This window comes from Furipterus horrens, unplaced genomic scaffold, assembly GCF_987537825.1.
Source record: "Furipterus horrens unplaced genomic scaffold, mFurHor1.1.pri manual_scaffold_8, whole genome shotgun sequence".
Lineage (NCBI taxonomy): Eukaryota > Metazoa > Chordata > Mammalia > Chiroptera > Furipteridae > Furipterus > Furipterus horrens.
Genome location: NW_028327178.1, coordinates 88,619,459 through 88,646,174, shown reverse-complemented (window position 1 = coordinate 88,646,174; position 26,716 = coordinate 88,619,459). Strand labels below are relative to the sequence as shown.

General features: G+C 54.7%; 2 protein-coding genes across 4 annotated transcripts in view; one reads left to right on the top strand and one right to left on the bottom strand.

The window, feature by feature from the left end:
* SNPH (syntaphilin) overlaps positions 1-13,654 on the top strand; it is a 38,311-nt gene extending 24,657 nt beyond the window's left edge. The window contains exons 3-7 of one of the 3 annotated variants that reach the window (XM_090286155.1): positions 3,235-3,262; positions 4,067-4,667; positions 5,366-5,473; positions 8,506-8,655; positions 11,719-13,654. In XM_090286155.1, the coding sequence (XP_090142281.1) occupies positions 4,486-4,667; positions 5,366-5,473; positions 8,506-8,655; positions 11,719-12,898 (1,620 nt within the window). In that variant the 5' untranslated portion in view covers positions 3,235-3,262; positions 4,067-4,485 and the 3' untranslated portion in view covers positions 12,899-13,654. Of the gene's footprint in view, positions 1-3,234; positions 3,263-3,988; positions 4,668-5,365; positions 5,474-8,505; positions 8,656-11,718 lie in introns of those variants that run through there. The other 2 variants (XM_090286157.1, XM_090286156.1) reach the window with 2 other exon arrangements.
* Positions 13,655-16,555: 2,901 nt separating this feature from the next.
* On the bottom strand, positions 16,556-25,550 carry SDCBP2 (syndecan binding protein 2). Its single transcript, XM_090285244.1, has 8 exons — positions 25,435-25,550; positions 24,728-24,797; positions 23,956-24,056; positions 20,071-20,229; positions 19,269-19,444; positions 19,019-19,190; positions 17,350-17,441; positions 16,556-17,101 (listed from the first exon to the last, which is right to left on the bottom strand). The coding sequence occupies exons 1-8, from the start codon at positions 25,516-25,518 to the stop codon at positions 17,047-17,049; spliced, it is 909 nt and encodes a 302-aa protein (XP_090141370.1). The 5' UTR covers positions 25,519-25,550; the 3' UTR covers positions 16,556-17,046.
* Between the last annotated feature and the right edge of the window lie 1,166 nt (positions 25,551-26,716).

Sequence of the window (26,716 nt, the reverse complement as noted above, 5' to 3'; positions counted from 1 at the left end):
TCTGATGGTGGAATGTTCTGCATTCACTGTTGCCTTGGCAGCGAGAGGACCCCCACCCACCCACCTAGGTTCTATTCTGTTGGTTGTGATGCTCTGCTTTCCCCAGCTCCCCAAGGCTTGAGTCATCAGACACAGATTGTTCTGTTCCCTTGGACGGATGTCAAGATAGCTTTCTTCTTTTATTGATGGCTAACCTTTGGAAAAAAATAATTTATAGTATATTCAGGAACTTTCACTTAGCTAGAATATTAGGTTAACCCAAGGACCTGGCTTCTCCCCTGTGACTGGCTGATGGAGTAAAATGCCACAGTGTCTCTGTGAAGAATGCAGCTTCCCAATTGTACAGCTGTGGAAACTGAAACCCAGGAGCCCCAGCATCGAAGGGGAAGAAAGCATCCACCAGCCTGTCACTTCATTCACAGCCCTAGAGTTCTGTAATTCTAGACACCGAATCCTGGACCCAGAGCATCTTAGAGACCGTCTTATCCAACCCCTTGGCTTTTCAAACGTGCCTGTTTAAACTTTTGAGTTACTTACAGCTGTGTGTTGACTGTGTTTATTATTATGAAATTTCCCAGAGGGGGTTGTTTCAGCTGAGGCATGGCATGCTAAGTGGTCATGACAGTAAGTGACAGGAGAAGCCCTAGCGTGTGATGTACGCATGAGGACGTGGCAGGGACAGTGCTGCAGGTGGGCAAGTGGCCCATGCAGAGATGTGGGAGCAAATAACAGGGCTTCCCTGGCGGAGGGGGGGTCAGCAGGCAGCTGAGAGCAGGTTGGAAAGGGTACAGAGGAGAGGTCCCTAACACCAGGATCAAGAGTTTGACCCGATCTTGACTTCACAGGGGGCCTCTGATGAATTTTGAGGAAGTTTTAGGCCCTCTTCTCCGTTGCTCCTGCCACCGCCCCAACCTGGCTCCTTCTAATTTCACACCCGGGTGTTTCTGATAACCTAACTCATCTTCCTGCTGTTCTTGTCCCTTCCCAGTTCTGCTCCACAAAGGCCCCCTACCCAGGGGCTTTCTAAAATGCAGATCTGATTATGTTCCCCCATCTTTTAAGGTCCTTCCATGACTCCCTGTGGCCCACAGGACAAGCTCCTGGCTTACACAGCCCTGTGTGGTGGGGCCTCACCTTCTGCAGCCCCACCTCCCACTGTGGCATCCTAGTTTCCCGAGCAGCTGTGCTGTTGAATTGCTGCCTTTGCCCGGGCTTCCTTCTTCCTACTCACTTTCTCTGCCTGGTGAATTCCTGTGCATCCTTCAAGAACCAGTGTATATTTCTGTTCGAAGAAGCTTTCTCTGACTTTCCTGAGGCTACCATTGTGCCTTGAATGCATTTCTGTTTTGAAGTTCCCATCACATTGCAGTTATGTGCTTCCAAAATACTGGCAGCCCCCGTTTTTGAGAGCTGGCTGTGTGACGGGCGCTGGGCTAAGCCTGTGCATGCGTTGTCCCGTGTTGTCTCACAGGAACCAGATGAGGTGCACTCTCTTGCAGTCCCCCTTACAGATGAGGAAGCTCACACTTAGAGAAGCGCATAGCTTGTCCAAGGCATGCAGCTGGGGGGTGACAGAGCTGGCGTTCAAGCCCAGGTCTGTTTGACTCTATTTCTGCCTCTCCCCCGCACTGTTTCCTAGATCCTGCTCTGTCCCCTGGCCCCCTGCTGTGGGTCCTCAGGAAATGCTGGATGTGTGAGGGACTGATCAAAGGGACAGTGCAGCAAGGTGGCCATGGCGGGCACGATGGAAAATGGAGGGAGCTGGAGTGAGAAGGGGCTGGATTTACTCTGGGGTTGAGGGGATGAGAGACTATGAGCCCAGCTCCTCACAGCTAAGGTTGCCTTTCCACCCTCCATTCCAAGTGGCAGCCTCTGGCCACCTGGGGACAGACCTGTGGGACTCTAGGCTAAGCAGGCAGCACAGTGACAAATGCCATAGCAACCTGCCTCCTCTCTGGGGCCTAGAGGGGAGGGAGGAACTGAGAGAGCACAGGTCCCACACTGAGACTTCTGAGCAGGATCCCAAAGAGGTAGCTCTCTTTGGGCCTGGGTGACTTCTGCCCTCCCGTGAGGGACCCCTGCCTACAAGGTCCCATCCCAGCAGGGGAAATGCCACTTCCACCTCCGTCCTGGATGAATGGCTGGCTCTGGTCTCCCAGGAGACTGTTGGCTCCATCCAGATACAAATGCAGTCCCCTTCCTACCCCCAGCCAGAGAGGAAGGAAGAGGGAGCTCAAGAGGAGCAGGGTGGGGTTGCCAAGCAAGGTAGGGGCAGAGGCAGCTGGGACAAAGCCCTCATTGTACCATGGCCACATGCAGCTCCAAGGCAAACAAGGCATCTCACCTGCCTAGGCCTAGAATTCCACCTGGCCTTTCCTAGCTAAGCTACTTAGCAGCGCTCATCCCAGCTGGCTTGGAAGAGTGAGGCTCACCCTCAGATCTGAGTCCTGCCTCTGCTGAGAAGTCCTCCTGAAGGCACAGTCTCCTCTTCGCATCTTCCCAAAAGCCAGAGGGAAGGAATAAGGATGGGAGGATGCCCATGAAGCCAGGCTGGCTGGGGCTAGAAGCCAGGGTCTGCGGACCCGCTGCCACGTGACCTTGGTCAAAATGCAATAACAAGTCCTGCTTGCCTTGAAGGATTGACCTTTGAAGAAATGGGCTGGGGGACACAAAAGCACTCAGCGTGGTCACCTGGCCACAAAGGGTTTAGTCCATGTGCTCAGGAGGCAGGCAGCAGGCAGCCATTGGTGGCCTTCCTGACAAGTGCTGTTGCCCCAGCCCCTGTGCCATGGTCCCACCTCTGGGTGCCGCCCCTACAGTTCCAGGAGGCCCTGCTGGGTGATTGGGGCATGATGGGTGGGACGTGTCGCCAAGCAGGGGCGAGCAGCTCAGGTGACAGGCATGGTGTTGGAGGCTCCTGCGCCGGCACCCGACACCTCTGTGCAGACAATGCTGGCTGTGTCCAGGCCGTCCAGGGGAACAGGCTGCATCTGTGTCACAGCCAGGAAACAGGCCACCTGAGTAGCGCCTTTGTCTGCTCAGGAGGCAGCCTCGCCACTGGCCAGGATGACCAGGCTCCCCGGGGGCCCTGACGTGGGAAGGGGTGGGGCTGTTGGCCGGGGACTCCAGGGTGTGAGATCCAGCCCCTCCTGATCAAGAGGGTGTGACTTGGGCACACCCTTCCCTCTTGGAGTCCTCACCTGTAAAGGGACTAATCACAGCACTTCCTCATAGGGTTGTTGAGAGGACTCGATGGCGTAATGTACGTAACGTGCTTGGCCTGGGGTCTGGCTCCTAGCGGGGCTTGGTGAACGCTTGCTTTCCAGCATGGGGGAAGGTGTGAGGTAGAACATCCTCAGCCGAGTCTCTTGTAACCCAGGCTACTGTCCTCAGCCCCTGCTCTGAGCATGGAAGAAGAGACCTGGGGTCTCTGGAGCTGGCACAGGACTAGCATGTTGGCTGCAGAGAGCCCAGACCCCTCCGCCTTGGACTCCAGGAGCTGTGGGCCAAGGCCCAGTGCAGGCCTCCTCTCCGCAGCAGCTAATCCCCAGCCCAGCACGGGGCCTCCCCCTCCTTGGACTCCTGTAGGGCTGCCCTTGGAGTCCAAGCCCCTTCCCAGGAGAGGGGCCTAGTGACTCCTAGGCAGGAACCAAAGAGCCTGAGGCTCCCTACCCACTTGTCAAGAGGGCCAAGGATGGGTCTCTGCAGACACAGTCACTTTCTACTGGGTTCAGCCCACCGAGACACCCCTGCCCCCATGGGAGGGCTCCTGCTCCCATCCATCCCAGTCCTCATCTGCTTTAAACCTGTTCCCCAAAGTGCCCGGTGCATGCCAAAATCAGCATGCGCTTTTGCATGGATGGGTGCGGGCATGCGTGTGTGCTGTACGTGTGCGAGAGGGCCCCGCTGCATGTCCTGCACCGTTCATAGGTCCTCTAAGCATGTTCATCGAGACCTGTGTAGCACGTCTTGGAATGTTAGGGACATGGCACCTTTTCGTGACTGTGTGTATCGATGTCTTTCTACACGTGTGCTGGTATGTTGGTCTGTCTTGTCTCCCCTATAGACGGGAAGCCCAAAGCCACGTGCCAACGGGCACTCTGGGAAGGTGACGTCAAGACTAGCCCAGCGTAATTTGGGGTTCCTGGTCCTGCTCCAGGAGTCCTCCAGCCTGCAGCCCCCACCGAGGAGGGAGGATTGACCAGCGTAGGGGTGGGGGTCCGAGCGTCAGGGATCCAGGGGGCCTGGCTCGTAGCGTAGAGGAGTCAGCGCTGCGCTGGCAGTCAGGAGGCCCTGCCCCAATGCCTGTGTGACTTTGAGCAAGGCCTTTGCTCTCTGTGGAGCACAGCCACTCATCTGGAGAACACGCGGTTGGACTGATGATTTCTGGCTTCCCTGAGGCTCTGCCGATAATTTTAAGTCGGGTGGCAGGAGCCAGCTGAGGCCAGAGCCTGGGTGTCCTGCTGAAGGGTGAGAGGAGAAGCCATGCCAGGCAGCGGTCCCAGCGAGAGGATGACATGGCCCGGCCCGGCCCTCCCCGCGGCACCCCCAACGCGCCCTCTCTCCTCAGCCCCCGGGACACCACCCATCCCACCCCTCACCCGGACCCGCAGCCTCATGGCCATGTCCCTGCCGAGCAGTAGACGGGCCTCTGCTGGATCCCGCAGGTGAGTTTCCCCCTTGCCCGGAGCCTTGGCCTCCAAGGAAGAGGGGGGGAGCGGGGGGGGGGGGCGACACGGTCCCCACTCCACCACCAACTTGCAGTATGTCTTTGAGCAAGTCAGTTCCCTAGTTTTTCTGTCTTAAAATGGGCTTGCTAACATTTGTCTCCTCGTGGGTGTAAAGTTCTCTGAAGACTTAAACCATTCGGTTCCTGCCAACATCAGTGTCCTTTTATCTTCACAAGTGCTGGAGGGACGCTGTGCAGTCTTCCACCCAGGCTTCCTGGGCCTCCCTTGGTTTTCAGCCCCCGTGTGCTCCTCCTCCTGTCTCTGCCCCTGCCGCCTGTTCTTCCCCACCCGTGACTCAATCCACACAGGAGCCTCCTCCTCTGGGCCCAGAGGACCCTGGAAGCAGAGGCCCCTTTAAGGGCAGATGGGGCCCCACCCTTGGCCTGCAGCCCTGCCCAGCCTCCATTCTCTTCTTGGAGAGCCCAGAGGACTGGCCTCCTTCTGGTTTTCCATCTTGATTTGCACTGTCTGTTCTGTCACCCCTGTCTGTGCATCCCCACTTCCCCTCTGCTTCTCCCCCGGCCGTGACTCCGAAGTAGGGTCCCTTTGGGCCGCAGTGGCCTGGCAGTGTTCGCCCAGTGTCCGCAGCTGCCCACCAGCCAGAACGAGCACCTGCTTCTTCTTCCTGCCCCCAGGCGCACCTCTCCACCCGTGAGCGTGCGGGATGCCTATGGCACCTCTTCTCTCAGCAGCAGCAGCAACTCAGGCTCCTGCAAGGGCAGTGACAGCAGCCCCACGCCCAGGTAACCGGCCCCGTCCCACCGCCAGCCTGGCCAGCTGGCTGGGCGCCTGGGCGCCCTGGGGGAGGGGAAAGCGGGTGTCCTAACTGTCCCCAACACTCATTGGCTTGCGACCTTAAGCAAGTCACTTCCTCTCTCTGAGCCTGTTCTTGTGCTTGTAAAATGGGTGTGACGCTATCCAGAGGCACAGAACCAATGACTGTGTCTCAGACAGACTAGGAGTGATGCTTTCAACAAGGGCCAGAGCCAGGCAGTGCTCTGGAGTGTCAGGAGCCCAGTCCCCTGCCTTTCTGCTCCACCACCCTCGGTGTTCAGCTCTTGTCCTTGTGTGACAAGATGGCTCCTGCACCTCCAGGTTGATGTCCAGGAAGGAAAAAGGTAGAGAGCCCAAAGCCCCCTGCCCCCGGCACGCAGGGGCTCATGTTTTCTGACAAGGGATACCTTCCCCAAGAAGTTCTGTGGGCACCTTGCTGGCTGGAACTGGGTGGCATGACCGGCTGCAGGACCAGGTAGTAGGAGGCGTTAGCATTCTCCCTGGTACGTGAGAGGGCAGCACGCAGCTTCTGCCACCATGCTTTCCTCCGGGGCTCTCTGAGCACGAGAGAGGCAAAGTGGGTGACAGAGGCTAAGCCGCGCCCTCAGGAAAGGCGAACAGGGGCTTGCCAAGCAGGATCGGGTTGGGGAGGCCAGTAGAGGGGAGCTGTGGGCCCTCGGAGACCAGGAAGTGGAGCCGTCATGACGGCTCAGTCCTGTTTCCCCGGCATGGAGATGCTAGTAGGAGCACAGGAAAGTGGGCTTGGGATTCAGTCACTTCCCATTTCCATTCCCTTACGTGTAAAGTGGAGCTGCCCACCTGGAGGCTTCAACGGGACGCTACCTGTAGGTGGCCCTTAACTGGTACCTACTGTCATTAGGACTTGGTCCTACTTGGCAGTCGTGGGCCAGAGGACTCGGGCTGCAGCCCCTGTGGCCAGAGCACCCCTGGGAAGGCATGTCCTGCCCATCCCAGTGGAGAGGTGTTGTTTGTGTGAAGCAATGCTCAGGTCGTGCTGAGGCACCAGTTCCCAGAGTTTTGCGCCATGGCACACTGATAGGTGACACGGAGGATGGGTGACACATGTGATGGGTGACACACGCGTGCAAGCCTCGGGTCCCAGCACTCCATTTGCAACCCCACTCCAGAACAAGGGGCATGAGTAAGGTGGATGTGTATACTTACATTTTTAAAAGTACATAATTGGAAATGTTAACACTTTTCTTTCAGGAGCAGATTTTTGTAATGCATTTCATAACTGCAGCCCCAAGGGGCAGTCCCGACCCCGGGGCTGGCAGCTGCCTCTGAAAGGGTCTTCTTGCCCCCACGAGAGCTGCTGCCACTTGGGGATTAGGGCGCCAGGCTTTCCAAGTCATGAATTGCTCAGAGACAGGAATTATAATTTTCTTTATATATATAAATAATATATATTTCCCACAAAGATAGAGCTAGTGACTAAAAATGCATGAGTGTTAAATGTTATAATGGGGAAAAATATCCATGAAAGCAAATGAAAAAGTTAAAATAGTTACTTCCTCTCTAAGCCTCACCACTTACTGGCTTAACTAATCCTGGCTCCTCCACTCCTGGGCGAGGGGAGAAGACCTCTCTCTACTCACCACAGAGCTGTGCCCCTCAAACCAAAGTCCGTGTAGGGCCCCAAGTTGTGTACAGGACCAGTGGGGGTGGGGGGCTTCAGTCCATCTGGGGTCCATGGCCCTTGCTGGCTTGCTTCTCTTTTGGAAAGAGATTTCTTAGGACCCCCCAGAGGTGTGTCCCCTGAGCTCCCACCCCACGCCATTCCTCTGCCCCTTGCCACACAGAAAACAGGAGCACATGTGATTTGACTGGAGGTAAACGTAGGGATCATGTCTTCCCCTCCACTTCTGTTGCCACTTTCTCTTCAACAGTTTACAATTAACAAGAATGTTTTCCTCAGTAAACATTAGACAGCCTCTACAAAACTTGTAAAGTTGCCTCCAACTGCAGCAAATGGCCTTCACCAGGGCTTCTTTTCCAGGCCCATATATGTCATTGTCATTGTCCCTCCCTACACTTGAGAGTCCCTGTCCCCTAAAGGAACAGAGTTGGGTGGCAGCAAATCTCCTGCCAAGTTGTGTGAGAACATGTTCAAGCTTTTAAGCCAGGATCCCAGGGGGTTTCTCTATGAACAGAACAACCGGCAGGTAGGAAGCAGGGGGTTGAGGAGGTGCGGAATCGGGGTGCCCTTCCTCCTCTTCTGCACCGGTGGGACCAGGGTGTGCTCACCACATGTATCTGTGCCACTTTGTGCCGGGGAGCATGTGGCCTCTGGAGCGTTGCTGCCACCTCAGGCTCAGGATAGAATGTGTCGTTGCCCAAACAGGCAGTATCCACACGTGTGTTCACATGTGCCCCAGAGTAAAGTGGTGCATGTATTTGTGTGACTGCATGTGTGGGCTGGTGTCCTCACACGTGCGAGGGCCTGTGAGGGCAGCAGAGAGACAGCGGGGGTGCCCAGGCACGGGTATGTATTCACGGATGAGGGCGTGCAGGAAAGGGACTGGGAATCCATGTGCTCAGATGTGCACTCCAGGCGACTGTGTATGTGTGCAGATTATGAGGAGGGAGAGACCCTCCACCCCAACCTCTGGCCCCAAACTCGCTCTCTGGGCTGGGAGACTGGACAGCTGAGCTCTCCCTGGGGCTGGACTGATGGAGATGGTGTCTAGAGGGAGCCCAGCATGGTGCCAGGCTTGTGCTATGTTCTCTAGTATGCTCCCCAGCATCCCCCAACTAGAGGAGCCTGGAACTCCCCACCCTGTCGCTGTGGTCTTCACTCAGAAGAGCTTTAGTGAGACCCACCTTCCAGCAACGGGCTGGGCGTTCTCCAGCTCCCATGGGCCCCGGTTGGGGATGCCTGACCTAGAGCCCCTGTGGCCGTGGGACCAAGACGGTGAGACTGGCGTCCTGCTGCTGCTCTCTTCTCCGTCCCTCCTGGCTGACAGGCATCCCCTTGCAGGCGCTCCCTGAAGTACATGCTGTGCAGCGACAACCATGGCATCAAGCCGCCCACCCCCGAGCAGTACCTGACCCCCCTGCAGCAGAAGGAGGTGTGCATCCGGCACCTGAAGGCCCGGCTGAAGGACACGCAGGACCGGCTCCAGGACCGGTGAGCAGGTGGCCAGGGACAGCCCTCGGCAGCAGGGGGGACACGCTCCACATGCCGAGGAACCAGGGCCCTGGGGCATCTCTGGGAGGAAGGGGCGGCTAGGGGCTCCTTTCCCAGCAAAGCCCATTGGAGCCCCTTCCCAGAGCACCTGCGTATCCCCTTCCTCCCCGCAGATGCTGTCCTCGACTACTTCAGGTCGCTACTCAGGGCCAGGTCGGGAGCTGTGTCACCCATGAGGGCTTGTCAGACTCCCCACAGGCCTCTCCTGGCCTTGGCCTGGCAGCCCACCTCTCCCTGGCTCCATCGCCCCTGGGGAGGGGAAGCACGGGGCTGCCTTCCTGGCTCCCCTTCTCTGTGAGGGAGACACAACCCGTTGGCCCCGCTAGTCACCAGGGGAATCCTGACCCACCAGTTCAGGCCCCAGAAGCCTTCCTCCTCATCTGCTCATAGATGACGCAGTCAGGGGAGACCTCGTGCTGAGCTTCCACCCAGCCCAGGGGTCTCCCAGGACCCCCTTTGGGCCCCTCTGAGTGCATTCTCTGGACCTGAGGGCCGGCGCTTACCCTCCCAGCCTCTGCCTTTCAGGCTAGTGGCTTCGTCTTCCTGATGGGAGCTTCAGAGCTGCCCTCTGACCTCTTCACCACCTTGACCATCTTCTCCAGACGCCGTTGACTCCAACACACAGCTGCCCTTGAGCTGGACGAGGCACTCTGTGGGGCACTGAAGGTCAGGGCAGGCCACCACGACCACACCTTCTGTTAACAACTTAATTGAGAAATAATTCACGTACCACACAATGTGATTATTTTTATTATGTTCACAGAACTCTGCAGCCACCACCAGTATTTAATTCCAGAACCTTTTATTACCCCCCCCCAAAAGAAATTCCCCTCCCAGTGGCAATCATGCCCTATTTCTCTGTGGTCACCCCAGACCCTGGCAACCACGAATCTTCTGTCCCTACAGATTTGTCTGTCCCGGACATTGCAGATAAACAGAAGCATACAGTATGCACGGCCATGTCTTCCTTGACCAGAGCTCAGCCAATCCAGTTGGATCTGCTGTGGGTTTGAACTGTGGGAGATACACGTGGCATCGTGTGGGCCTCCCTGTCTGGATGGCTAGGACTCCTATTTTTATTTTCCTCATCTTCTCAGCGATCCCCTGGGTCCGCTTGGCTGTCTGCACTAATGGCCTCAGGAAGGAGATGGCCCATCTCGCAGCCAGCAGTGGGTCTAGGCCTGGCTGTGTGGCTCAGAGCGGCCGTCTGCTCTGTGTGGTGTAGGCAGGATGCCCTGTCACCATGTGCCTGCACCGCAGATCCCTGGCCACTGCCTGCCGGCCGCCCTTGCAAGAATCTGTGGCGGCTCTTTACCGACTTTATAGTCACACACCGCGCACTCTCCATGTGTTTGGTTCTATGCCTGCCGTTCCAGCATAGCCTACCTTCTCCCGGAAAGCCTTTACATGCTGTGCTTTCGGAGACTATGTGCCCACTCCCTGCAATGGCCTTTCCCTATCTTGCTTCCTTGGCAAACTTATCCTTCAGGACCCAGCTCAAAAAGAATATCCTAGGCAAGGCCTGGAAACCATAGCTCCCAGGGGTCCTGCTGGCTCCGAGGAGAGAGGGCAGGGACCCACAGAGCTGCGCATGCCCAGAATCGCTCTTCCTCCCTGGGCTCAGTGCCCGTGAGGAGGGTCGCCCTGGAGAGAGCCCCTGCCCCTGAGATGGGAAGAGTGAAGGGCAAGTGCCCTGTACCTGTTGGTGTGTCTGTTGTTGCCACTCTGAGCAGCTCTGGTTCCCGCTACTGTCACCGAGTTGTGTCCTGTAAATGGTCTGTCCCCTTCCGGGTGACGCCATCGATGACCTTGTGGCCACTGCAGCCCCTCACCCAGGCCCTTCAGCAACGGTGGCATGAGATTCCTGGGCCCATCCCCTGAACTGAATTTCCGGTGTCATGCTGAAAATACATGCTTGATCTGGGACCGTCACTCTAATGGGCTCTCCTAAACCCCAGGGTGGCGCTGTGCCCTCGGAGGATTTTAGTCCCAGGAGTGCAGGGTCGGCCACGCGGCCGCATGTGGCTGTCACTGAGGGGTCTGCTGCAGGGGGACCACCCAGGCAGGGCTCCCAGGCCCACTCCTCTCTCACTGCTTTTGGTCCGTCCTGGTCCTACCTCTGGACTTGACGGCAACTTTGTCTAACTCGCTCCCATCCCCCTGCCCCCCAATCATCGGTGACTCAGAGGTTTAAAAAGTCCTCAAGTTTCTGGACAGGAGTCTGCTGACTGGTTTGCCCGGCACTTGCCTCTTCTCTCAGGAGTAGCCGTGTGCCGTTTTCACCGCCTCGCTGCCCCCCCCCCTTTTATCTTGGCTTTCCTCCTTACAGTGGGTACAAAAAATAAACGCCTACCCCGGATAACAGAGCACCACCCTGTTTTCATCATTGTCCTCTGATTCAGCCCCGTCTCTGGCCACTTGAGGGAAGGCGGTAATTTCTCTCATGAAAACCAAAGTCGTCCACTGGCCTCTCCCTGGAGCCTCTGGCCAAATACCCCTTCATTTAAAACTTCCACAGCTGCTTCAATAGGAGGCCATGTCCCTTTTCTTTCCATAGAGCAGAGCTTTCAGGTTTCATTGTGTTGTTTTATGTTAAGATTTTTAAGACTGTATTAGGTTTTTATAGCAGTGACATTTTAACGTTTTTAAATTGAGAACCTTTGTTGTCTGGTCTCTTCAGTAGGTCATAGATTTTCATGTGGACAGTGAGCTGCATTTCGGCCTCTGCTGTGGGAATGCCTAGCGTCTCTCATTGCCATTTCTTCTTCCCCCACCCAGGAGGAGGCCTGTCCTGTCTTCACCACCTGACCCCTCTCCCGCGCCCACTCACTCCCCACAGGGAGTGAAGACAAGAAGGAAGGAGGCATGGATTAGCTCCTTCTGTTGGCAGCTCTCTGGGACAGCAGCACAGGCCCTCAGTCCTTGGTGACAGCCCTCTCCTTGCCTGTCCTTGGTGGCGGTGCCAGGCCAGGCAGTGAGCATGTGTGTCTCATCTGCCCACAGGGACACAGAGATCGATGACCTGAAGACGCAGCTGTCGCGCATGCAGGAGGACTGGATCGAGGAGGAGTGCCACCGCGTGGAAGCCCAGCTGGCCTTGAAGGAAGCCCGCAAGGAGATCAAGCAGCTCAAGCAGGTCATTGACACTGTCAAGAACAACCTGATCGACAAGGACAAGGGGCTGCAGAAGTACTTCGTGGACATCAACATCCAGAACAAGAAGCTGGAGACGCTGCTGCACAGCATGGAGGTGGCCCAGAATGGCACGGCCAAGGAGGATGGCACCGGGGAATCCGCTGGCGGCTCTCCCGCCCGCTCCCTCACCCGCAGCTCCACCTACACCAAGCTGAGCGACCCAGCTGTCTGCGGGGACCGGCCCCCTGGGGACCACTCTGGCTCCTACACTGAGGACGGGGCTGATAGTGGCTTCGTGGCAAATGATGACACAATGAGCCGGACGGACGCGCTGGAGGCCAGCAGCTTGCTGTCGTCGGGGGTGGACTGTGGCCCCGAGGAGGGCTCGCCCAACAGCGCCTTCAGTCTGGCTCCTCGCTTCCCTGCCAACAACGCCTACGCGAAGCTGCTGTGTGGCACGGAGGCTGGCGTGCAGGCCAGCTGCATGCAGGAGCGTGCCATCCAGACAGACTTCGTGCAGTACCAGCCTGACCTAGACACCATCCTGGAGAAGGTGACCAAGGCCCAGGTCTGTGGGACAGGTCCTGAGTCAGGGGACAGGTGCCCGGAACCGGATCCCCACCCCCCAGGGCCCAGAGACCCAAACTCAGCAGTAGTGGTGACGGTGGGCGATGAGCTTGAGATCCCTGAGCCCATCACTCGTGGGCCGACCCCACACCGGCCTGGCGCCAACCCCGACTCCCGCCTGTCAGTGAGCGTCGCATGCCCCGTGGAAGAGGAAGAGGAGGCTGCGTCAGCTGAGAAGGAGCCCAAGAGCTACTGGAGCCGCCACTACATTGTGGATCTGTTGGCTGTGGTGGTACCGGCTGTGCCCACCGTGGCCTGGCTCTGCCGCTCCCAGCGGCGCCAGGGCCAGCCCATATACAACATCAGCTCCCTGCTGCGGGGCTGCTGCACCGTGGCCTTGCACTCCATCCGCAGGATCAGCTGCCGATCGCTGGGCCAGCAGGGCCCCAGCCCGGCAGGTGGTGGTGGCTCCCAGCTCTGAGGGGGCCATCCCAGCCAGCAGCAGCACGGTGGGCTGACCACTGATTGTAGGGGTGCCGCCCTCCCTCTCACACACTCCCATGGGGCATCATCGTATTTATTTAGTTTTTTATTTGGAAGTGTTTCTTTCAAGATGTTAACAGTGTCGGGGGTGGGAGCCAGGGTTTTGGGGGAGGTCATCCCACAGCCTGGACAGGAGAGAAGGGAAGAGAGACCGAGGGCAGGGAGGCTCGCTGTTGGCCCAAGTGCAAAGAGGGAACGTGGTGAAGTCCTCAGCCTCGCCCCTTCCACCTGACCCTTCACAAGGGCAGCCCCTGCTCAGGAAGCCTCTGGTGTATTGATCTGGGGAGGCTGGGCCTCAGCTGCCCCATCCCCCGCCCCTCCACATCCTGTTCAGTTCCCTGATCACTCCAAGTCCACCCCTTGCCCTCAGCCAGGCTTCGGGGCCAATAGTATCCCCTCAGAAAGGCAGCTGCGACCCAAAGTACAGGCACCTGACGCAGGACTCAGAGCTGGGTCTGGAACTGCCAGGCCCGGGCTGGAGCTCCAGTCTCCTCAGTCGGCTTCCACTTGGGTGGAAAGCCAGTGATGGGCAAGAGGTAGCAGAGGGCAGTGAAGGTTCTGCGTCTGTCTGTCTGTCTGTCTGTCCCAGACCTTCCCCAAGATCCATTTCCCTCCTGGCACTCCTGGGTGTGTCTGCTAATTTTTCCTGTGAACGCTAAGCCAGGCAGGCTCAGTGCTGGGGGAGGAAGGCGCCCCCCCCCCCCCAGCGTCTGCCAGCACAGGGAGGGGAGGCAGGGCTGGCAGCTCAGGGCTCCTTCGGCCTGCGGAGGTGAGGCCCTGCGGTCTGGGAGGCCGCGCTGGACGCAGCAGTCCTCAGCTGTGAAAAGCCAGAGTCTGTGACGTCCCCTGCAGCCTGCCCGACTCTCTCCGGGGCCTCAGGCCCAGCTTCTGCTTTGCACTATATTCCCTTTGGGGCTTGCTTCCCACGCATCCCCGGATCCCCTGCAAGGTGGCTGCTTACTTTCTAGGGTGAGGGTTCCTGAATCTTAGACTTATCTGCCTCAGGGGGGTTTCTGGCAGGATGAATGGCAAGACGGGGCACCAAAGCCATGATGTCGTCCAGGCCAAAGCAGGTGCTCTGGGATGTGTCCTGGGCTGGGGTGGGGCAGGGACAATGGGAACCCTGCAGCCTCCCTGCTCCCAACCAGAGCCCAGTAGGCCTGGGATGACTCACTGTCCTCCCTCCTTCCCGGGGACCACGTTTGGGCGCCCCCTAGCCAAGCTGCTGACGTTTTATTACCATTATCACAAAGGCAGTCCATTTTTCCTGCAGCGTCTCCAGCCGTCTGGTCGTCCCACACACGCCTCAGAGCTAGGCCCCACATTTGGGGGGGGGGGACCCTGTGTCCTACTCTGCCCTCTGGCCTAGGGGCCACTCTGGTTCTCTGCCAAGGTTGCTTGCCCACCCCTGCTGCTCCAGCAGTCCATCTGACTTGGGAATCCGCCCTTCCTCTCATGCCTGCCCCTCAAGGCAGGGCACCTGCATGCACTGGGAGCAGGCGGCCACCCAGCCATCGGGGCCACAGCCCCTCTGCCACGCGCTTTGTGCCTCCAAAGCTCCCCGACCTCAGCCGGGGCCTCAGACCAGCCATCCTTTGTGGAGCACCCCTGCCCCAACCGAGCCAAACCCCAACTGCTGGGGCCTGGCCAGGACTGCCCCAAGGACACTGGGGTCGTGGTGTGGAGGAGCAGTGGGCAAACACAATCCAAAGCCAGGCTGGGACTGGCCAGGGCCCCAGCACCCTGTGCCGGTCCTCACGGAGCTGCATAGTGTCTCCTTAGAAATAGGCAAAGCTTTGCTGAGAAAATAAATGTATGACTACCCAACAACGTAAATCTATATGTTTTTCACCACTGGACTTTATCAGAGCTGCGCAGCCCCTCTGCTCCTGTCTGCGTCTTGCTGTCTGTGGCCTTCCCGTTGTGTCCTGTGTTGTGGTGGACGTGGCCAGGGCTGGGGCCACAGTCCACGCGGTCGCAGCTGCCAGAGAAGCCACTGGGGAAGGTCTGGCCTGGGTTTGGACTCAAGGCCTCCGGGTGAGGTGAGTGGGGCCAGCTGCCCCCCTCTGTGCTTGCTCTGGCTGGAGACCTGCCTGCCTGGGTCATAGAGGCCTCGCCTACAACATGGAGGGTCCTCTCTTTCGGGGGCTGGGGCCTGGTGGGGCTTTCAACAGGCATTTCTTCTTCAGGTTGGTGGAGGAGGCAGCTCACCGGCCAGCCCCGTCACGGGCTCCGGGACCATGTCGGTCAATGGCCTGCAGGGCTCCTGCGCACGCGCGCGCGTGTGTGTGTGTGTGTGTGTGTACATGTGCTCAGTGTCTGCATCTATGCAAAATGTGCAGCTCCGAGCAGCAGAGGCGCAGCGGTCTGTCCCCCGACCGTGCAGGGCACAGACCGTGTGGCTGTGGGGTGAGGCCAGGGGCCGGGCTGTTGAGCGCTCACCTCCAGACACCTGCTGAATACCTCCTCCTGTTGGGCTGCGCCCTTTCCTTCCTGCCTTGGCTTCTGGAGCAGACATCTTTGGGGCCTCCCCTTGCCCCAGCCTCTGCCAGAGCTGATTAGATCCTAAGGGACAGTGTTCCCAGGAGCCACCTTCTGGAACTGCTGGTCCCTTGGAGCCCAGCGGCCGGAAGTGGCTTCTTAGTTGTAGGATCCAGGAGCGGCCCTGCTGCTTCTCTGATCCAGGCTCAGGCAGGGTCAGAGCCGGCCAGGACTCTGCACACAGAGCTGGCCTCGCGCGGAGTTTACTCGCTATCTCCCAAGGGGATACCTTAGCTTTTCACTGTACACCCTCCCCAGTCACCACTTGCACAGGGGTATCTGACAGCACCCTGGGGAGGGGTGGGCAAATGGCAAGGTTCTGCGGCAAAGGTCTACTGAGGGGCCTCCACCCAGTGACCTCATGATCCCCTTGCTGACCTGGGGGCACAGTGCAAATGAGTCACAGTGCACTCTTACATTCAGCCATCCCTGTGACAGAGTTCAGGGGATCCGGGATGGGGAGGGAAGGAGGGGTAGTCACTTTTGTCTCCTTTGTCCTTTTGTTCAGACAGAGCTGTACCTACAGCAGACAGCTCTGAATTAAAGCATGAAAACACACAAGACCGTCAGCCTGCTTTCTTGATACAGTCTTTTTTCTGAGGCAGTAGGGGTGGTGAAGAGGGCTCAAACTGTCCCCAGCTGCGTGGGAGGCAGAACGTGCACCTGGAAGAAGCCAAGTGGCAGAGATCTTCTCCAAGGTCCAGGGATGGGACAGCTGGGTGCCGGGTCAGCTCTGCCACACAGCTGCTGTGGCAGCGGGTGCTTCTCCTCTCCAGCACCCCCTGAAGTTGTTCTCACACCTGTTCTGCACATGCAGAAGCAGCCCGCGGCCAGGGGCAGGGGTGCTCCCAAGCCGGTGCCCCTCCTCTGGAGTCCCACACTGGTGCCTCCCTCTAGCCAGCCTCCTCAGAGGGGCAGGCGGCACGGGACGTGACGGTGGCAGAGCCGGATCTCTGCCCTCGGAGGCAATGTGCAGAAAAGGCCTTGGGCTCATGCTTCCTTGCAAGGAAACCAGCCCTAGCATGTCACGGGACTGAAATTCTGGAATTTCCAATTACTTTTCAGGAAGGAATTTTATTTAAAATCAAAGCTTTATTCAAAACACACTGAAGAGTTACAACTATGTACAGTTTGTGACCAAGATCAAGTAAAGGGAAAAGAAAACATTCTCACAAAGAATATATTTCTGTTTTCTCAGTATGTGGGACTGTTTGTCTGATAGAAGAAAAATCTTGAAAGAGTCCCAGCTGCAACATCAAGAAGTGTTTAGCCAGCCTGGCTGTGTGCCTGGCATTTAAACCGGCACAGAGGACAGGCTGCCTGTGGGCCCTGCCCCTGCCCCTCCCTTGGTTCAGTCAAGAGTCCGAGGCTCCAAGGAGGCCTGTCCTATAAATGACAGGTGACATGATCTGATGTCACCCCACCTAGAACACACCCCTGTCAAGACGTCCCCGCTCCCAGGCAGCAGGCCTCGGGAACCTGCCATCCTCGAGGACTCTCCCTTTCTGCCGGAGGGTGGGAGGGCTGAGCTGCCTGCCTGTGACTTCAGACATCTGGGACAGAGTGGTCCATGCTGTGGTGGAGCAGGGTCGGGGACAACCTAAAAACAGCAACAACGACAGTGGCCCAAACAGCCAGAGCCGTCCCCTGCTACCCCACAGCCTGTGCATCCCATGTGGGCCTTCATTTTGATTTCTGAGACTTTCAAATCACCAGAAGCCACCAGCCACCATGGGAGGGTGGAGTAGGACAGGGCAGGCTGGGCTGCGCGCTGTGTGAGCCTTGAGGAAGCTGGGGCAGCGGAGAACTGGGGAGGGGAGGGGGAAGAAAGGAGAGGAGCAGCCTTACTTTTTGACCATGTGCTCGTAGATCACGGTTGGGATGATGGTCAGGGTGACGACGTCCCCGGCTGTGACCAGGATCTCTGTGACCTCTTTGTCCTAGAGAGGAGGCAAGAGAGTAGTCACTCTGGGGGCCAGGGGCAACTCTGCAGGCAACTCTGTGGAGGGGTCCACGTGGCCCCTGCTAGGGACGCCACTGACACCTGACTTCAGGGGTGGTAGGGCTGTGCCTCAGGTAGGAGTCCCAGCTGGACACCCAAGTGAGGCCCTGTCTGATCAAGAATGTGGGCCTCTTCCTGAGGATCCCCTTGGTAAAATGGGCATGCCATTGCCCGCCCTCACCTTGAGGACCAGTCACATGGGCCTGATGTGGAGCGGGGCCTCACAAACATTACTACTCTCCTTCCCTCCCCCACTTAGGCCCCAGGATCTCATGAGGTCACATCTTCTATCCCATCTCCCCGGCCCCAGTTACACTCAGTTTCTGGCCCTGAAGCAGGAAGAGACTAGTCACATAGTGGGGGACATCAGGTGTGCCCACCGCCTGCTGGGCCCTGTTGGACAGCCAGCCTGAGCTGAGCCCTCCTGGGACCTCTTCCTCTTATATCTTGTTCACCAGTAAGAAGAGAAAGACCTGCAGAAGCCATTGAGGTCTTGCAGAGCACAAGAAAAAAAAGTGTCTAAGCAAAGTATGCCAAAGAGGCCGAGTGCCAAAGTGACGGCAGCAGAAGGGCCTCTGGCCCTTTCTCAGAAGCTAGTGCCCTTGACTTTCCTCGTGTCTCTAACTTGGTTTGTGTTGTCATAGTTGCTCCACGATAAATGGGAGAAGACGTGCTAGATAGGACTAGTGTTGGCCAGAGTGAAAGTAGATAAACTCTGAAAAGATAATCTCAAGAAGCATAGCTATCTGGGGCCATTCAGAAAAGAGACAGCTCAGTCATAAGAGCCTCCCAACACTGTGGTTTGGCCAGATAACTGATAAGTCCATAATGAAGCCTGGAGCCATCAGAAAGGAGAGGACTGGCAACACGTAGAAAGACTGTTTCTCAGCATCAATGAGCTGTAGTGCTTTGAAAGGATGAATTCACTGATATCTGAAAGAGCTGGCTACTCAGAATTGGTATTAGTGTAGTCAGCATTTTAGGTATAGTGGGTTCCCTTTGAATTATCTTGCCTGATCCCTGAGGGGAGAGAGACAGGAGGAGGGACCTTGGACAGGCATTAGGAAGAACTTCCTGAACCACTGGCTCCTTATTTTTCAAAAGTCACCACGCACACCACCTCAAAAAATTAACAGAGGCCAGTAATGGATTTCTGAATAGCAATTTTTAAAAATGGTCCAATTATGTGAACCAGGATGCAAACAGAAGTACCACACAGAGTAGGGAGGTATTTATGCAGCCAGTAGCCACATGGGAACCTGTGTCCTTTCACGGGTTATCACACCCCCCTTTTCTGCCACACCTTTGGCTTCCATGTGTTAGTATCAATAGCTAATATTTATTGAGCACTTACTATGTGCCCAAAGTTTTATGTACTTGTTGTCTTATTGAATCCCTACAGCGACCTTAGGATGAAGAAACTGAGGCTTGGATGGGGACAGACATGGCCGCTCCCACCACCCAGCAGGCTTCCTGCCCCTGAAGTTCTGGGGCAGAGCCCAGCCACTGGCCTACCTTTAGCCCGATGACATTCTGCCCGTTCACTTCACACACGTAGTGGTTGGTGAGAAGCCCATTGCGGGCTGCAGAACTCCCTTTGACTATAGAGAACACCTTCCCTTTCTTGATGACAAAGCCGATGTGGCCGGTGCTGTCCTTGTGCATGGTGACAGTCCGCTGGAACGGCCTGCCAGGAAGGGACAGTGAGTTGGACCTGGGACGTGGCTGGAGGCGAACAGAGAGGCTCCTGCGACTGGCTACTCACCTGTCCCGGACAATCATGACGATCTTCTCGGCTGATGCCTTCTTCACTGCCCGGTGGGCTTTGTCTGCGCTCCACCCGGCACAGTCACGCCCATCAATCTGCAGGATCTGGTCTCCAAAGCGCAGCCCCACGAGGGATGCCGGGGTGTTGGCCTGTACCAACTGCACAAAGAGCCCCTAGGAGAGGCAGGGCCCCAGTCAGTGCTCCAAGCCCCGAGCCCAGGTCTCTCCTCCTAGCTGTTGTTTTCCTCCTGATTCTCCCAGGGCCTACAAGGTACTGGGATTACAGCTCTGCCAGCAGGTGCATTGGTTACCCCGTTTTCCTGGGGAGGAAACACTCCAGGCAACACAGCTAGGGAGCAGCTGAGTCAGAATTTCAACCTTGGCTGGAGGCTGCACCCACAACCACTAGACTGCACGGCCCCTCACAATAGCATCAAGGCCCTATAGACAGCTGCCTGGCAGCCAGACCCCTGTGAACTGGGGGATAGGGGTAGGGGACGCTCTGAGCAAAGAGAGCTGGAGAGGCAGGTGGCAGGTCTCTGCTCCAACCCAGTACCAGCCATTGGGCCTTGGGGGAGGGGTTGAGAGGAAGAGCCTGGGCTTGGGGGTTAGGTGGGTCTTGCTCTCTGCACACCTCGCATCTTCCTCGCTGTGGACGACCACCCCACCCCACTTCCACCCCCACCCCCACCCCGCGCTGCCCTCTCCGGCTTGGGTGACTCAAGCTGCTTACAGGCGCTGTCCAGCACGCGCAGGGCCATCCCTGGGGCCCCTCCCCTCCCTCCGGGCCACCAGCGCACCTTGTCGATGGCTCGCAGCCGCAGCCCAGTCTTGCCTCTCTCGTCCTTGCATAGATGGATCTCCCGCACCCCGGGCTTGATCTCCGCTCGCCGTACACCGAGGCTGTTACCGGACACCGGCGCCACCACCTGGCCCGGCAAGGGGCTCGAGACCACCGTCTGCAGACACCAGGGAAGGAGAGGGTTAGCCGGCCCCTGGGGGCTGGTAAGGATGGGCAAAGGAGGATTCAGTGGTCTCTGCGGCCCATCCCACCCGCAGATCTCACACATCTGCGGGAGCCGAGAAACATGACTCCATGAAGCCACTAGGGGGCATCAAAGTCCATGCCCTCGAGAAACAGCAGGGCAAGGGGAGGGCCCTACAAAAAGAGGCCCTCATGTCCCAAGGCTAATTGCTATCAGGAAAAGACCCCTTTAAAATTCACTTAAAAATTAAAGAAGTATTTCAAAGCAATAGTGATCAATGGGAAAAGGTGGACTAGATTTGATTTTTATCTGAAAAAAACTTAAGCTAGAAGTATAAAAATTAATAAATGCTTTCTCCCTAAGATCCAGAACAAGGAAAGATGTCCAAGCTCACCACTACTATTAAATATAGTACTGGAAGAACTAGCAGAGCAATAAGGCAAGAAAATAAAATAAAAGGCCCACAGATTGGAAAAGAAAAAGTAAAATGGTTCCTATTTGCAGATGATATTGTGACCTACCAGAAAATTTCAAGGAATCTATGAATAAACTCCCAGAACTAGTAAGTGAATTCAGCAAGGTCACACGATACAAGATCAACATACAAAAATCAAGTGTACTTCAATATACTAACAATGAGCATGTAGATTTTATGCTGAAAATTACAAAGCACTGCTAAAGATATCAAAAAAAGATCTAAATAAATGGATATGCTGGATTGAAAGAGCATAGTAAAGCTGTCAAATGTCTCAAAACTGATAATACAGATTTAATGCAATTTTTATCAAAATACCTATAAGATGTTTTCTGGATACAGGCAAGGTTAATCTGAACTTCATATGAAAAGACAAAGGAACTAGAATAGCTAAAATAATCTTGACAAAAGAATAAAATGGGAAGACATACTCAACCAAATTTCAAGACTGACTATACAGCTACAATAATCAAGACAGTGTGGTATTGGCGGGGGGTTAGACACATACAGAGCATAATAGAGAATCCAGAAACAGCCTCACCACACAAGAAGGGCCAGCTGTGTTTCACAGAGAAGCAAGAGTAGTTCAATGAAGCAAGAATGGTCTTTTTTCCACAAATGGTGCTGGAGCAATTGAACATCCATAGGCAAAAATATGAATCTTGACCTACACCTCACACCTTGTACAAAAAATTAACTTAAATTCAATCATAAACTTAAATGTAAAACGTAAAACTATAATAGCTTTAGAATAAAATAAAGGAAAAAATCTTCAGGATCTAGGGCTTAGTGAAAACTTCTCAGGACAGCAAAGCATGACCCACAAAAGAAGCCAAAGAACTTATATGCACGACCCATGGACATGAACTAAGGGGGGTGGAATTGTTGGAGGAAAGGGGGTGCTGGGCAGAAGGGAGCAAAGGGAAAAGAAATTGGGACAACTGTAACAGCATAATCAATAAAATATACTTTAAAAATAAATAAACAACTTTTGCTCTTCAAGAAACTCTTTTAATAGGATGAAAAGAGAAACTATACTCTGGGAGAAAATACTTACAAACCACATATTGTTGTGTAAAACATAGCCATGAAGGACTCCAGAATAAAGAATTCTCAAAACTGGACTTAAAAAAAAATCATACAATCCATTTAGAAAATGAATAAAAGATATGAAGAAACATTTTACCAAAAAGAATATACAGATGGCAAATAAGATCACAAAAAAGATGTTCAACATCACTAGCCCCTAGGGAAATGCAAATTAAGACCATGACAAGACATCACTACACACCCATCATAAAGGCTAAAACTAAAAACAGTGATAACACCAAATGCTGGCAAGGGTGTGAAGAAACTGGAGCTCTTGTGTGTTGCTGACAAGAAAATAAAATGATCAAGCCGCTCTGGAAATAATTTAGCTGTTTCTTTAAGAATTTAACCATTCATTTATTATACAACCTAGCAATTGCACTCCTGGGCATTTACCCCAGAAAAATGAAAACTTATGTTCATACAAAAACCCTTAATTTGTAATGGCCCCAAATTGAAAACAACTAAAATGTCACTCAACAGGTTAAACAAACCGTGGTGCGGTTCCCCACCATGGAACATGGCTCAGCAGTAAAAACGGATGAACTACTGATACACAAGACAATCTGGAAGGATCTCCAGAGCCTTATGCTGAGTGAAGAAGCCCATCTGAAAAGGCCACCCTCTATAGGATTCCACTTACGTGACATTCTGAAATGACAAGGTTATAGGGACAGAAAGCAGAGCAGTGGTTGCCTAGGGTTAGCAATAGTGAGGCGGCAAGGTAGACAATTATGAAGGGGCAGCACGTGGGGGGCCTTTGTGATGGTTAAACATCCTGATTGTGCTGGTGGTTACGTGAACCTATGCAGGTAATAAAACAACGTAGAACTCTAGACACATGCTGTGCCTATGAAAAGGCTTGCTTTAATATTATATTACTGTTATGTAAAATGTAGCCATTGGGAAGAGTGGGTGAAGGGTACAATCTTCAGTACCCTTCTCTGTACTTTGCAACTTCCTGTGAGTCTATGATTATTTAAAACTAAAAAGTTGAAATCCCTGGCTGCTGTGGCTCAGTGGATTGAGCATCGGCCTGCAAGCCAAGTGTCGCTGGTTCGATTCCTAGTCAGGGCACATTACTAGGTTGCACGTCAGGTCCCCAGTTTGGGGCACGAGTGAGAGGCAACCACACAGTGATCTTTCTCTCCTTCTCTTTGTCCTTTCCCCACTCTCTAAAAAAATAAAATTAAACAAATAAATAAATAAATATATTATAAAAAAATAAACTAAAAAGTTGAAAATAAATAAAAACTTTAAAATATTATAAAAATGCATCCAGCTGTCATATTTTTATCAAAACTTAGGTTACGTGCATTTATATCCTAATTATTGGAACAAACAGGGTTTAAGTCAATGGACTGACATTGAACTTCACGTTTATATTTCATAGCATGACTATCAAAGGGGTCACTTAGAAAAATTCCCCAGGGTGTCACTAGTTTTTCTCAGGGTCCCACATGTCCTCATCCTTGTCGATTTTCTTCTGTGTGGTCCTCATCTGTCAGAGGCTTTGAATGTGGCTGTGGCACTTCTCGTTATCACTTCCACCACCTTCATGAAATCCTCCAGACCTGGCAAGCCTCCCACTTGCATTTTGCCATTGATTTTCACGGGCTCAGGGTGAGACTGGCAGACAAGGACAAGTGCAAGCGGCCGCAGGGATTCTGGAGCTAACTGGGAGGGGTCTGAGTGGGGCCTGAGTCTTTAAGTGAACACATTTCCAAAAGTGAATGTTTCTGTGTCAGGACTTCCTTTGCTCCCTGAACCATGGAGAGCAGGAATCAAGCAATATTGTTTAACTTGGGGCCCAGAGCTAGGGGCCAAGTTCCTTCCACCTCCCCTCTGTCTATCCATACAGCTGCTCTCAAGTCACAGGCAGCCCTTCGGGAGAAGCTCCCAGACTCAGGCTGGGTTGAGTGTCCTCCCTTTTTGTTTAGCAGCATGAAGCTGGGTGACAAAGGTCAGGCAGTGGCCCTCCAACCCCAAGGACCACTGGACACCATGAAATTCCACAGCACTTATAATGAAGGCTCAAAATGAACAGTGCCATCAAGCATGTTTGATGGCAAAGCCAAGAAAGGAGGGAGACTTGGAAGATCCGTGCCCACATCAGGCAAGAGTCAGATACCTACACTGGCACTCTGCGGACTCTGAGGCAGGTTCTGTTGGACTTCTTGGCTGGAGAGGGAAAGACCCATATAATTTTCCAGATCTGCCAGGTTTGGGTACAAAACTGATGGGAAGGGAAGAAGGAAGAAGAAAGGTGTTATTCAAGCACACAGCTTAGCCACATCTGTCTGGCTCCAATGTAGTTGCTCGTTCTTAAGAATCGGGGCCTGGGAACAATGTCAGTTTCCGAGAATGCATCCCAGGAGCACGGGCGCTGTGGGAGAGGAGGCAGGGACACTCGCTGGTGATACGGTCCTCTGCTCAGAAGGTCTGAGGGGCAGCCATCTGCCTTCCCACAGGAGCCTGTGACACCAAGTTCCTCCTGTACCACTTCGGTGTTTAGCTCAGCTGACTTTACTTGGCACTGGCCCGCCATCCAACACCAAGTACATGGCTGGCAGTGGGGCCATAAGGCCCTGCTCTTAAGAAACCCACAGCCTATGGGAGACAGGCGTCTGTCCCAAGGGCAGCTCCGCAGGCAGTGTGCCCAGGGAGGAGGGGCAGAGTCAGGCCTGAGTTCAAGTTTGCTGCAACAAAACCTGAATCAAGACAACTGTAGGGGCCGCCACAAGCGTTCTGGTCGCCTCAGGCAGCGGCACAGCAGTCTCCATGTCTGTCCTGGTGAAGGTGGACCGTGCTGGAGCGCACAGCATAGTAGTGGGCAGGAGACCAACACCCGGAGACAGCCAGAAGAGGTCACTCTCCGTCAGGAGCACCCCTTCCCCGCTCACTCACCTGAAGGCTGGGGGACAGCTGTTTCTTGCGTGGGCAGGGTGGGCATCTTGGGTGTGGCTCTGGCCTGGGCCTGGGGGGAGGTAGAGGGGGCTGGTCAGCTGTGTCTGGGACACCCCCTGTCCCTGAAACCCTTGGAACCTGGGAGTCAGGGCATTATATGCTCTGGTGGGCCTGAGGGGGGATGTCCATGAACCTTTGAGGTTGTGTGTAAATGTGGTCTCTGGAGATGTCCAAATTTCCAGGGGAGGTTCATGGTCATTCTCCACAAGCCACCAAATGTCATGACCCATTTTCTCGCTGAGGCAGCCAGAACATTAAGGCCGAACTCCCAAACAAGTTCTCAGTCAAAAAGTCCCAAAGTTTCAAAATTCACTGGGGCCACAGGTGGGGATGGAAGGAAGAAGGGGCGTGTGGGGGCTGAGCAGGCCAAAAGCCTGCCCTACAGTGTGGGGCCCGAACCTGGGTGGAGAAAATGCTGGGACAGAGCAGGCACCAGAGGGGCCTACTGAAGCTGTTTGGTTTCTGCCATTCCCGCTGCAACTCCATTGCCTTGACCTCTGGGCACCTGCCCCACCCAACAGACCCTTCAGTGGTGACTGGCACGCCTGGGCCCCCCACCAACTTCTAAGACAAGTTGCCCTTAGTTACCCTGGGGTACCCTGAAGGCTCCATCAGGGGGCCCAGGCTAACATGGCCTGGTGACTTACCTGAATGGCTTGGTCCACCTTCAGGTCCTCCAGAGATGGGTACAGGGTGGACATGGCTGCTCCTTGAAACCCCCTGCAGGGCATAGGGGGTAGGGAGGGGGAGGGGTGAGAGGAGGCATGGATGTCCACCTCCTATCCACACGCCACTTAGCACTCTCAGGATAAGAAAGCTGTTTGGAAGGCATAATTATCCCCCATTTTGGAAATGGGGGAGCTGGGGTTTGCACCAAGTCTGTTTGTTTCCCAAGCTCATGGTCTCCACCCTCGCAGAATTCCATCCCACCACATTGAATTGATTCTGGGCTTTAGAACCCCAGGCCCAGGGAACTACCCAGGACATGCTGGTCAGGAAAAGCAGCACTAGGGGCCACGACCTTCCCTGCCCTGTTTAAAAGATCAGATATGCTAATGAGACCTAAATTTAACCCAGAAGGTATGTAGTGAGTACCTGCTGCATACCGGTCTATGTTGGGGGTTTGCAAAGCATTGTCCCACAACTACACAGGACTCAGTTCAGTGTCAAGTGGGTGGGGATTTAGTATTGCAAAAGAAAGGCAGCAGGCCCTTTAGAGTTGCTCCCTACTCCCCACACCCCTGTTCACCTCTGGGTATTTGAGTTCCTACTGTATAACACCCATTTCTAGCCTTGATCTTGGCCACAATGGAGTAAGACCAATAGAAATTCTTAAAAACGGGCAAACAAACTGTTCCAAAATTTCAAAACTCAACAGCACTGCTCCTAAGGGAGGAGGGAGTGGGGATTTGGGTGAGCACCATGAACATTTACTAAATACCTTCTAACTATCCCAGAGGAGAATCAGTAGGACCTTGGAGCAAGTACCCAAAGGAATTCAAAGGAATTACAAATGATGCTTTATTTCCTTCCTAGATGAAATGTGAGGAAGGAGCTACTTTCAGATCCTTAAATAGAGTTTTTTCATGTTTTCAGGCCTTTGCATGTGTTATTCCTTCTCTCTGGAATACTCCTCCACTCCTTCCACTTCCTGCTACCTGGCTAACTTCTAATTATTTTCATGGGCCACATCAAAGCACTCTTCTTTCAGGAAGCCTGCCTTGGTTTGTACTCTCTTTCCCCACCCCCTACCCCCACCCCATGTCCTTACTCTTGCTGATTATTCACTATTCCTGTAGTTGCCTCTTTACTTGTCCATCTACCTTGTTTGATTGGGAGTTCCAAAAGGTCAGGAACTGGGGCCTTCTCATTTGCTCTCAGAAACCCTAGCCCCTAGCATGGACACTAACTCAGTAATATCACCAGATA